Source organism: Myxine glutinosa, chromosome 4 (assembly GCF_964187855.1).
Source record: "Myxine glutinosa chromosome 4, kmMyxGlut1.1, whole genome shotgun sequence".
Classification (NCBI taxonomy): Eukaryota; Metazoa; Chordata; class Myxini; order Myxiniformes; family Myxinidae; genus Myxine; species Myxine glutinosa.
The window spans coordinates 26,005,552-26,018,999 of NC_136264.1; the positions used below are offsets into that span (position 1 = coordinate 26,005,552).

General features: G+C 42.6%; 1 protein-coding gene across 1 annotated transcript in view; it reads left to right on the top strand.

Annotated features, from left to right (window-relative positions):
- Positions 1–13,448, top strand: part of ECEL1 (endothelin converting enzyme like 1) — an 85,969-nt gene that overhangs the window by 58,467 nt on the left and 14,054 nt on the right. Inside the window, exons 12-14 of the mRNA XM_068112028.2 lie at positions 1,214–1,281; positions 3,826–3,950; positions 4,271–4,336. Of these exons, the coding sequence (XP_067968129.2) occupies positions 1,214–1,281; positions 3,826–3,950; positions 4,271–4,336 (259 nt within the window). The remainder of the gene's footprint in view (positions 1–1,213; positions 1,282–3,825; positions 3,951–4,270; positions 4,337–13,448) is intronic.

Below are 13,448 nucleotides of genomic sequence, written 5' to 3' on the forward strand. Positions count from 1 at the left end.
AAACTTTTTAAAAAAAGAAGTGTGTAGCCCTAAAACATGTTTTTTCGTTTACCTGTTAAGGTTTTAGGTTGAATCCAATATGGCTGCCAAACCATGTGACCTATGATGTCATAAATTTAACATTTGAATACAAATGGGTCATCGTTCATGTGCATGCCATTTACATTTTTTCCGATAAGGCATTCAATTAAAACATTTATGGCTGGTATACCACTTCGCCAATGATGTTTCCATTATCATGCTTTTGCTCCCCATTGGGAGTTTGATACCTCATAAACTGACAATGTGCCAAGTTTCAAATTGTGGTCCATTTGTAAGTCCCTTACCTCGTAACCTGACACTGTGCCAAGTTTCAAATTTTTCCATTCAGCGGTTTCCTATTTAAAAAAAATATATTTGCGTTTAATCCAAGATGGCTGCCATACCATGTGACCTATGATGTCACAATTTTGATAATTACTACGTGGCATATTTTATGGAATTGCTGCATACCCAAGTTCATTTTACTTGGGTATCCCTCCTATCCTGAAAATTTCATATCAATCGGACATGTAGTTGCTGAGAAAAACGAGGTTTAGCCCGTACGGACAGACGGACGGACGGACAACCCGAAAACATAATGCCTCCGTCCACCTTCGGGGGTGGAGGCATAAACAAAGTCGTTTCATATATGAAGACATACTACTGTGTAGGTAACTCAAACCCTTGAAACAGCATCAGGGTATCCATGACAAGTCCTGAACATTTTTGTGGCTGAAGAACCAATCATGGACAGATTAGAACTCCATTGCAGGATGTGAATATTGTTCTGAGAAGCCGTTGGAATCGAACCCACAGCAGAGGGCAAGGCACGTTTTTCTTCTAAATTTTATGATTTCCAAAATGTTTTTAATTGGAAATTAATTCGCTTGTCATTTATCAATTCCCTCGTATATGCTTCATTCTTATTTTGTCTTAATTAAACCTCCTGCTGGTTCTTTCATAGTGAAATTTTGCATCAATAATGGGAATAAAAAGTGTGCGGAGTTGACATAATATTTTAACCTTGGCCTAATTTTAAGGCCATGACCTAATTATAGACATTTTAACATTTTTCACCATAACGTGACTAAAGTTTGTCCGATCGGAACGAAATTTCCCTCAGAACGAAACACATATTGAAGAAAGATGTTGAGGCATTTGATAAATGCTTTGTGGGGCTGCGTGCTTACAGATCAATGAATTATGGAGCAATCGGGACGATCATTGGACACGAGCTTACTCACGGATACGACGACTGGGGTGAGGCAGGCGTGGAACACCAGCTTGGTGTAGGCTGTGCCATTTATGAAGTGTCATGGACCAACCGTTACATAGTATGGAGTAAGGATGTAAAGTTGTGCGTTCAAACTTGGATTTCGATTCTCTGGAAATTGAGTCTCAGAATAATTACAGTACCATGCAAATAGAACTCAGTGACCTTGATTTTGTGTGGTTTGACCTCGGTGCACAGTTTGTGGTCCATTTGTAAGTCCCTTACCTCATAACTTAATATAAAATGTTGTGGGCAAAGCAGTGCCACCCTCATCCACCTATCCAAATAAGGAGAATACATTAAGTGCAACACCAATATATTGTGACGGTTGTTAGCCCGGTGAGGACTTTGTGCACCTCCTGGGAGAATAAAGCACATACACGTAGGATTAAGGTTAGTTATATCATAGTGTTATGTTTGGCAAATAAGTTATATCATGTACTGTACATGGGGATAGATTGGCGTTGGGAATGTGAGTTAGAATAGGTTTATGTTCTTTCATCTTCTCTATCTTCTACATCTCGCACCATCTTGCACCAAACGCACAACTCACACGGACCTCAACGTGCCTCTTCCTTTAGCGGAGAAATTAGGGTGAGCCTAACACAATCAGTTTGAGTCAGTGAGGGTACGCAACAGCTGTGTACCAATTCCTCCCTCCCCGTTCCCAGGAAAGGGATCACTACGGTGAAGCTCTGACAATCAGTCACAACAGTTGCGCTGCAAAGTGCCGAATGAACGAAGCTTGAGAACGCTTCACCCTCTGCCTTCTCTCTCCGCAACTTTTTCCACACCGACATTGCCTTTTCTTCTACACTTTCCTACTTACTTTTCTTGACAAACTTCCCACCTTTCTGACGCTTTTCATTTCCTTATTTTTGGTCTGTTTGTGGCTTTTTCATACGGCACGATCTAGCCCCCGGCGCGCCTTCCACGAACCCCTGTTACCGGCAAACTGCTGGAAGTTACTGCCTTCCCTTGCACCTCAACATGAGATACTGCAGACATGTACACCATCACATTTGGCCAGAGATTCCAGCAACCACCAAACAATCGGGCACTGTTGGAATGGAAGAAGCTGTCCAAGAGGAGGTGTGTTGGAGGCAAGCCCGAACCGTTGAGTGGTGGGTAATTGCAGCCTCAACCTGGGTTGAAAAAGGTGTGTCGGTGCATAGAAAACCACACACTTCATCTCTCACACTCTCACTTCCTAACCCCTCTTCCCGCACTCTCTCTGTTCTTCCTCTGGGTGTCTGGATACATTTTTAACGTAAAGGTGTTAAGTCATTGTAATAAGGCTTCCGAGGGTGGAAATTATCATGTAGGGGACAAAGAAAACGTGCGTGCCTGTAAATCGATTCATATTTATTGCGTTACCCATCCTGCCATTTCCCCATTTGAATGCCCCAACTTGCATTCCTCCCGCCAATTTCCCACTCTATATTAAATTAAAGAAGAGTTGATTTTGTCTCTTGCCTTATCCTGCTTGGGTTTGGTTCTTTGATAGCGTTTCTGGGAATAGTTAGCTCAATTGACCAATTGGCCCATTGGATAACAACAGTGTGACGAGTAACATTGGTTCGTTCGGCCAACTATTAGCCGCTACACAGCCATAGGCACAGTTCCCCATCTGCTTCATTAATCCCACAGGTACGGTAAACTGACCCTGGGCCTGAAGATCGGGCCAGAGGTGAGTACTGTAGATGGCGTCCATAGTCTTTTAATAGACTCGTTGGGTTTTGGAGTTATCTGACCCATGACCATTACAGTGGTGTGGTGGGGGATTTGCAACTCAACGACGACCATCCTACTATAATTCACCAAATGTCCATCCATCCGTCTGTCTGTCCGTCCGTCCATTCCCAGGTACCGCAAAAATGGCTGATCCGATCGCAACGAAATTTTGGGTTGGTAATCCTGGGACCCCCTGGAGTAAAATAGGCTATATTGTTTTTCCAATTTCAGCTTTGGTCTCCAGCATTTTCAGGTTTGAACTCCCGCCGAACGTTATTGTCCCGGGTACCGCAAAAACGGCTGCACCGATCGCAACGATACACCTCCATGCCCGTGGGATTCCCACGGGTGACCCCACGAGTAACAATAAATTTCTACACACAGCCACATCCTTTACAAAAATCTATCTTGAGATATCCTGAGCTGATCAACAAACTTCTTTCAAGTTCCATGAAAAATCATAGGATTTGTTAACAGTTTGAACTGCTGGTTGGATTTGAGATTATTAGAGGAAATCAGCAGGCGGTTGATCAAGGTGTGCTAAGCACTGTGGGAAGCAAGGAGAAGCTGATGTTTCCGGCGTTAACTCTTTAACAGAGGAAAAGGGCAATTTTTATTCCTTGGAAATTGAGATTCCCTCGAAACCTCGTTGCCATCGTATTGCAAATAAAACCCAGCTAACTCACTAATGATCTTGGTCAAGCCTGCCTCACATGATTTGGCCTCGGTGCACATTGAGGGCAACCCAGGTGTTTTACTTAGTTAGTTAATTACTTTCTTTTTTTTATTGTTTCCAGGTGGTCAGTATGACCGGCATGGAAACCTGGCACAATGGTGGACTGAGGAGTCCTATACACATTTCCTGAGAAAAGCCAACTGTGTGGTCAACTTGTTTGCAAACTTTTCTATCAATGAGCACCACGTGAGTCCAGAAACATCAGCGTAACACCCACGACAGATACATTTTACGTCACTGAGGTCATTCGGCCTTGTGAATCCCGGGCGATTCGCTTCTATGTTGCTGGAGCAAAAGCCTCGGCCTAAAGCATACCCCAAAGACCCCACAAAACACCTGGGATTTATGGCAGTGTTGGCATCATTGGGAAGACATGTTAATTGCCTGGGATGTCCATGGCCAAACTACCTCGGTGTCTGTCTGGCATAAATGACATATTCCAATTTTTCAACATTTCATCAACAAACGACTGACTATTGTTCCTTGAACATTGTTGTCACCCACAGGTGAATGGGCAGCTTACCTTGGGCGAGAACATCGCAGACATGGGAGGCCTCAAGTTGGCCTACTACGTATGATGTCTTTTGTATTTTTACTGATGGGTACAGTGTGAGTGGCAGTTGATCCTATGATAGTTCTTCAACTTGATTCCAACACGTGATCCATCAAAACCCCCAACTCAATTCTGATGCACACGGTTCTTTGTTGGGAAGTCGCAGAATCGGCACACACAACAACAAAAACATTTCACCAACAAAACCCAAATGTGATTATCTATCTATAATTCCAGTAATCTCTGTACGTTTGTACGTTTGTACGTCTGTACGTCTGTACGTCTGTACGTCTGTTTGTCTGTGACCGCTGTTTCTCGACAACCACGGGTCCGATATACTTTTAACTTGCCAGGTATATTGCTGGGGACCCGAGGATGTGCCTTTTCAAGGTTTCATATTAATCGGACAATTACTTACCGAGCTATGTCCAAAAAACGATTCAACCAATCAGAGAGCAGCGAACTATCGCGTGTGCCGAACGTGGCGGACACACTCTGCCTCGGATGGCACATTTGAGAGCGTATTCATTTATTTCACGTTTGCAAACTATGTTGGCGCTATGTTGGCGTTAAACGATGTTTTAAAACTAATAAAAACGAATTTGCGATTCATTCGCTTTCCTGCGCGTTTGTGCACGCGATGGCGATTTCTTTACCAAACTCCGGAAGCCGTTCGCTTTGGACCAAACCATTTCATGTAAATAGAGGGGGGGGATATAATTTTAGATATAGATATAGTACGGGCAATGCCCTAGTGTATACAATGATAATAATTACAACTAAAAGCATCTGAAAATGCAAAACATGTCCACGTATGCTTTGTATTCATACTTCTTCCGTATCCTAAACATAACGAAAACAGCTAAAAAAAATTGCAAAACTATTGACGATTTAGGTGAATTTGACCTTTTGAGCGCAAATGCAATAGGCTTCAGTGACCCAAAAATCATCATTTCAGTTTATTGGGATCGTCAAACACTGGACAAGGCAGTCTGAAGACTGATATTTGTCAAGTTTACAATAATAAAACAGTGTTTCATGAAACTTACTATCTACCATATAAAACACAATGTATATTTGTGTGCTTGTGTATTTGTTTGTGTGATTTTTTATTTACAATATTTACAATATTTTACATTATTTTTTTATACATACACTATTTTTATACAATACTTACAATATTTTATTTATTACAATATTTATTTTATTTACAATATTTATTACAATATATATTATTGTATTTTATATATATATATACATATATATATATATATATATATATATATATATATTATACAATATATATATATATATATATATATATATATATATATATATATATATATTATACAATATATATATTGGATATATATATTGGATATACAGACTTGGCATTTAATATGGAATATTATTTTTTTCTTGACTTGGGTTTACTTTCTTAACTCAGTATATCAATCTGGTGAGTTTCTTTTACACTTTGATGATTTATTTGTTAAAAGAACCATGTCACTGATTGTCTGTCGCAGCAAGAAGTCAGCAATAGGATTATACCACAGGTGGCGTGGCAAAATGTACGGACAGGTGCATTTGATGATTGGCTTCACAGTCGGGTATACAAGGGTTGTTGCGTTCTGTATTAGTGGAAAACAACTGCTGCACGTCTCCAAAAGTTATTGCCGCTTCCTCTGGAGATGGTCCGTCAACTCGACAATGCTGTTTGTCATGGAGTAGTGGCTTTACGAAATTACGGCATGAAACAGCGTGCTATTGCTCGGCAGTATGGCACCACTCAAGGTCAGGTGTCAAAGATCGTGAAACGAAATGCTCAGAGGGGTGTCCCTACTCCAATACCGAGGCCAGGACGTCCCCGCAGAACCACAAGGAGGGATGATCGCCAGCTGCACCGGTTAGTCCGCAATGGCCGAACCAAGTCAGCTAATCGACTTAGGGCTGAGTGGCAGCAACTGACAAATGTGCCTGTATCCCGAAGGCTAGTCAACCAAAGACTGGTTCAAGCAGGCTATCGTGCCAGGTGTCCCCTGAGAAAGCCACGCCTGACCAGACAACAACGCCAGTGCCGATTGCAGTGGGCCAGAGAGCACCATCAATGGCAGCCAGGACACTGGAATCACGTGATCTTCAGTGACGAGTCTAGATTTCTGGTCTATCGTCAAGATGGCCGCGTCCGACTGCGCAGACAAGTGCATGAAGCCTACAACAAAGATTGTATAGTGCCAAGAGTCCAAGCTGGAGGTGGTGGGGTGACTGTTTGGGCTGCTTTTCATGCAGGGGGCAAAACTGACCTGGTTGTTCTGAATGGAAACCTGAACCAGTTCAAGTACAGGGCCATTCTGGAAGAAACATTGCTTCCATTTGCTCGTGCAGCCTTTCGAGGAAACTTTGTCTTCCAAGATGACAATGCACGGCCTCATCGTGCTCGCATGATCCAACACTTTCTTGCTGACCGTGGTGTAGAGCATATGGAGTGGCCTGCCATGTCCTCGGATATGAATCCGATAGAGAACGTGTGGGCAGAATTAACGCGTCAAATCGACAACTTGGACCAGCAGCCTGCCTCTGTGCGTGAATTGCAGCAGACTATTGTCACTGCATGGCAAGCGATTCCTGTCCAAACCTTGGCAAATCTCGTGAACAGCATGCCTCGACGTGTACGTGCTCTCCTGAATGCTCGTGGGGGTTACACGAAGTATTGAACTGTAATTTTACTGTCCGTAATCCCAGTCGTAATTTAACTTTTGTTTTTGTTTAAAAAATTTTTGGCTAATGTGCAAAATAAAGAGATACTTCTGGAAAACGTACAGAAGTTTAACACAGTACTGTCCATGAATTGAGTTCGATATCAGTATACATCACTTTCAAGGATCAATTTATTTGTTTCGAAATGTCAAATGTGCTTTTTGTTTCTTTTAAAGGTCACATTAACAAAATCAAGAATAATTTCAACATAATTCCAATGAACTTTTGGTTCTAAGACATCTTGAAAAGTAAGTTCACCCCCACAAGAAAAAAATTCCATATTAAATGCCAAGTCTGTATATATATTGGATTATAGAATATATATTATAAATATCAACAATATTCCAATATTTATTAGAATATTTCCAATATATTTATTACAATATTTATTATTGTATTATATATATACAGTATATATATATATATATTATACAATATATATATATATATTTTTTTTTTTTTTAAATATATATATTGTATATATATATTGGATTATAGAATATATATTATAAATATCAACAATATTCCAATATTTATTAGAATATTTACAATATATTTATTACAATATATATATATATATATATATATATATATAGTTGATATCGCGATGTTCACTGTTTATAAACAAACCCACCATATCCGCGCATGCGCAGCAGCCTGGTTGGCAAAAGCGCAGTGTTTTCGTTTTGCACAATGGCGTCGCTCAACACACATGTGATCGTTTCAGAGTATTTTAATAGTCTTGACACTCTTGCAAAATCTCGGCACAAATCGAAGTTGAGTTATAGGAATGGTGAGGATATTCTTCCAGATCCATTTGCATTGAAAGGATGGCAAAACAATCCATCTTGCTGGCCAGATTTGAACTACGGCGACGTGGACACGTACTTGATCGACACACCGGGTATCTACACAAGGGAGTCACTGAAGGCATTCAGGGAGGCATACAATTTTTTTTTAAGTGGTCATGTGAAGCCACTGTGGTATCATGCGATCGGGAATGATGTACCATTCTGCCTTATCAAAGGCAAAGTCATACCATCACACGTCTCAACAACAAACCTCATGAGGCCTGGGTGTGTGTGGGGAAGAAGGAAGAACTGCCACTGCCACTCTGCCACTAGAACTGCCACTTTAAAACTGCTGGCAGTGATGACCGGTTTACTCGCACCCACTTTTGATACAACCCCACTTTTGATACAACCCCACTTTTGATACAACCCCACTTTTGATACAACCTCACTTTCATTGGACATGCTTTGACACAACCCCCTTGGATACAACCCCGATACACACACACACACACACACACACACACACACACACACACACACACACACACACACACACACATTCCCCCTTCCCCCTACCCCCACCCACATACACACACATACACACACACACACATACACATACACACATCCACACACACACACACATTCCCCCTCCCCCCACATGCACACCCCTCCACACATACACACACACACACACCCACACACACATCCACACATGTCAATCCATGCACTGATTGCAGAAAAAGCCATTTTAAAAAGAAAATTAACCTGAAATTGCAGAGACAGAATTGTTTATTTTATCTGAGAAGCCAAACGATTCTTCTTCTTCTTTAGTTTCTCACAACTTTGTGTGAAATGCGATCTAGTTAAAAAAAGTCAGAATTTGACCAAATCTGTTTCATTCGTTTGTTAATATACCTTACCTATTGAAAAATCTTCAATTGGAATTTCATTTGAGGTTGAAATGACCGCGGGAGATCGTGTGATAGTGATCACGTCCTGGAAGGACAAAATGGTGCGTTTCTGCTTCTTTAGTTGCTCACAACTTTGTGTCGAATGCGATCATGTTAAAAAAAAGTCAGAATTTGACCAAATCTGTATATTTCGTTTGTTAATATACCTCACCGATTGACAAATCTTCAATTGGAATTTCATTTGACGTTGAAATGACCGCGGGAGATCGTGTGATAGTGATCACGTCCTGGAGGACAAAATAGTGCGTTTCTTCTTCTTTCAACAATAAAGACTTATAATTATAGCTTCGAGACCGTACATGGAGAGTGGCTCTGGAATTCTATAGAAACTTATTCCCGAGTTCTTTTCAAATCTATTTGTGCAATTAACAACACAGCAGCTCACAGGCATTGTCCTTGAAATGGTGTCACGTCAATGATCGTAAAACTTCACCACTTAGAGACGGCCAGCATGGTTGGTGTTTTGCCAACCAAAACAAAGAGCGCTGTCACGTGATCGGGTACGTGACGTCACGGTTTAACATCGCTATACATACAACAAAAAAAACAACATGCATTTTAAAGGCCATTTTCCCTGCGAGAGCAGGGGTTAGCCTTGCGGTCCCCATGACAATCTTCTCCATTTTGTCCTATTTTCTGCATCTCTCCTTGTTAACCCCCTTGCCCGCATTTCTTCATCCACCATCTTTAGCCAAGTCTTTCCCAGTCTTCCCCGTCCTCTACTTCCTTCTACATTCATTTCCATCACTCTTCTCAACCAGTCACTTTCATCCTTCCTCAACACATGACCAAACCATCTCAACCTGTTCCTCTTCACAGCATCAATCACAGGCTCTATTCCCATCATCTTTCGCAATTCATCATTTGTCTTCCTCTCTCTCAACGATACTCCTCAGATCCATCGAACCATTCGCATTTCCACCCTTTCCAGTCTTCATTGCTGCTATACGTTCATTACCCATGTCTCGCTCCCATAAGTCATAACACTTCTCACGCATGCAGCATACACCTTTCCCTTCAGCTTCAACGACACTCCCCTCCTCATCAGCACGCCACTCAGTTCCCGAAACTTCTTCCATGCACATCTCACTCTAGCAACCGTTGCCGAGTCTGATCCACCTTCTCCATTCAGCATGTCTCCGAGGTAGCAAAGTGTTTTCACACCTTCCAGCTTCACACCGTCTCCAAGATCCAACTTAACATTTCCTCCATCTGCAGCTCCCTCTGTGCACACCTTACATTTGAATGTAGCTGCCACACTGGTTAATGACCCTCTCAGACCACTACATTTTTGATGAACCCACTCAGCGCACATTGTACATTGAATGGAGTTCACTCCGACACCCTTCCTGCACACAGCACAGGGCCACTTCCCAGTTCTTTCCACCTCACCACATGCTTTACGACTTGCCATCACCTTCGTCTTTCCGATATTCACCTTCAGACCTTTTGTCTCCATACATTCCTTCCACTTGTTCATCTTTTCCTTCAGTCCATCCATACTTTCCACAATCAACATCAGATCATCTGCATACAACAACTCCCACGGTAAACCCTCCTTTACGTTCTGAGCCAGCACCTCCATCACAGCTACAAATAATAGTGGACTTAGTAACGACCCCTGATGCACTCCCACCTTCACCTCAAACTCACCACTGTTCCCATCCTTTGTCCTTACAGCTGTGCGCGCTCTTTTGTACATTGCCATCATGACTCTGATCAACCATTCCTCCACTCCTAAACTTACTCAATGCCCATGTCAATACTTTGCGTGGAACCCTATCGAATGCTTTCTCCAGATCAACAAACCCAAGAAACAACTTCTTCCTCTTCTCCATGTATTTCTCCTGCAACTGCCTCACAATGAAAAGCACATCTGTCATTCCTCTTCCTGGCATAAATCCAAACTGCATTTCGTCGATCTTCACTTTCTTCCTTATCCTCCTCTCCAACACCCTTTCCAATACCTTCATTCCATGCTCCAATCACTTTATCGCTCGGTACGAACCACACTCCAGAGGGTCACCTTTCCCCTTGTATATAGGGACGAGGGTACTCAGTTCCCAATCCACTGGAATGTGGCCTTCTTTCACCACCAGATTACAGATCTCTGTCATTCTCTTCACACCCCAACTTCCTGCTGCCTTCAACATATCTCCCACAACTCCCGTCGGCCCTCCCGCTTTTCTACTCTTCATTGCTTTTATCGCTTCCTCAACTTCCTTCTCAGTTATCTTCTCTGCCGGTCCTAAAACTGGGTTACTCTCTATGTTGCCATCCCATTCATTCTCTGTATTCAACAGCATTTCCATATATATTTTCCATCTTCCTTTAATTCCATCTGGGTCCACAACGATTTGTCCCACTTCATCCTTCAAGCAACTCACCCCCATCACATCACACCTCTCTTTCGCTATCTGCTTTGCAATCCTGAATACTGCTCTCTGACCCTCTTCCGAATCCAAGCGTTCTCCGAACGTTTTCCTACATGCCTGCTGCGCCTTTGCTACCTCTTTCTTTGCAGCCTTCTTGGCTGCCTTATAACTTTCATGCTCTGCTGTTTCTGCTCCTGTACCCTTCGCCTTCTGCCACTCCTTGACCTTCTTCCTCTTCTCGTCAATCCTCTTTCCAACTTCATCATCCCACCACCATGTTTCCGAGTGCCTCGGTGGTCCTTTTGTCCATCCACATACCTCACCAACGGCTCCGAACAGACGAGCTTTCTTTGACATCCAACCACTTTCAAGCTCAACCACATCATCCTCTACCCTACTCAGCCTCTCTTTTAATGCCTCCCTTACTGTCACCTCTTTCAACCTCCACAACTTCATTCTCGGTTGGTACTTCACCCACCGAGCTCTCCTCGCACCTTTCACCCTTATGTCGCAGACAACCAAGTGGTGATGTGAAACAGCCTCCTCCCCCGGGATCACCTTTGTGTCCCGGAGGTGCCCCCTATCTCCCGCCTACGCACCATTAGGTAGTCGACGGTTGTCGTCGACCCACCTGACGTGTATGGAACAAGCTTATTATCCTCTTTCTGGAACTGAGTATTACAAATCAACAAATCAGCTCCATCAGCAAATTCCAAAATCCTTTCACCTTCTCCATTTCTCACACCATATCCGTAACCCCCATGAACTCCCTCAAAACTATCCATACTCCTTCCCACATGTCCATTTAGGTCTCCTCCTACCACAACAACTTCCTCATCTTTCACGTTTTCCATCAGCTTCTCTATCGCACACCAGAACTTGTCCTTCTCTTCATCGCTCTGAATAACCTGCGGAGCATATCCGGAGACGACGTTCACCAAGAGCTTTCCAATCATCATTTTCACCATCATCAACCTATCACTCTCTCTGGTCACACTCACCACACTGTCTACAAACTCCTCAGAAAACAGGTCACCAACACCATTCACGCCCTCCAGGCACCCTTGCCACACAAACTTGTATTTCTGTCCCTGCCTACCCTTCACCATTCTCAGACCACTTCCCTTCCATCTCGTCTCTTGCACACAACATATGTCCACTCTTCTTCTGACCAATACTTCCACCACTTCTCCTGATCTCCCTGTCATTGTCCCTACATTCCATGTCCCAAACCTCAGAAACCGATCTCCACTTTGGGCTGTACCCTGCTCATATGTAGTTGTAATTGTCATGGTTCTCTTTTTGAGGCAATGTTTTCATGGCCGGATGCCCTTCCTGACGCCAACCCTCTTATTCGCCTCTTACGACACGCAGGGATACGGTGTACCTATTCTAATCCAGGGTACACACTGGGAATAGTTGATATATATATATCAATTTTCGTCGTCATAGGTGGCATCCTATGACGGTGCCACGTTGAACGTCACTGAGCTCTTCAGTACGGCCCATTCTACTGCTAATGTCTGTCTATGGAGATTGCATGGCTGTGTGCTTGATTATACAGACTTGGCATTTAATATGGAATTTTTTTTTTGTGGTGGTGAACTTACTTTTCAAGATGACTTAGAACCAAAAGTTCATTGGAATTATGTTGAAATTATTCTAGATTTTGTTAATGTGACCTTTAAAAGAAACAAAAACCACATTTGACATTTCGAAGCAAATAAATTGATCCTTGAAAGTGATGTAAACTGATATCGAACTCAATTCACGGACAGTACTGTGTTAAACTTCTGTACGTTTTCCAGAAGTATCTCTTTATTTTGCACATTAGCCAAAATAAATTTCAACAAATACAAAAGCTAAATTATGACTTGGGTTACGGACAGTAAAATTACAGTTCAGTACTTCGTGTAACCCCCACGAGCATTCAGGAGAGCACGTACACGTCGAGGCATGCTGTTCACGAGATTTGCCAAGATTTGGACAGGAATCGCTTGCCATGCAGTGACAATAGTCTGCTGCAATTCACGCACAGAGGTCGACTGCTGGTCCAAGTTGTCCATTTGACGCGTTAATTCTGCCCACAAGTTCTCTATCGGATTCATATCCGGGGACATGGCAGGCCACTCCATATGCTCTACACCATGGGCAGCAAGAAAGTGTTGGATCATGCAAGCACGATGAGGCCGTGCATTGTCATCTTGGAAGACAAAGTTTCCTCGAAAGGC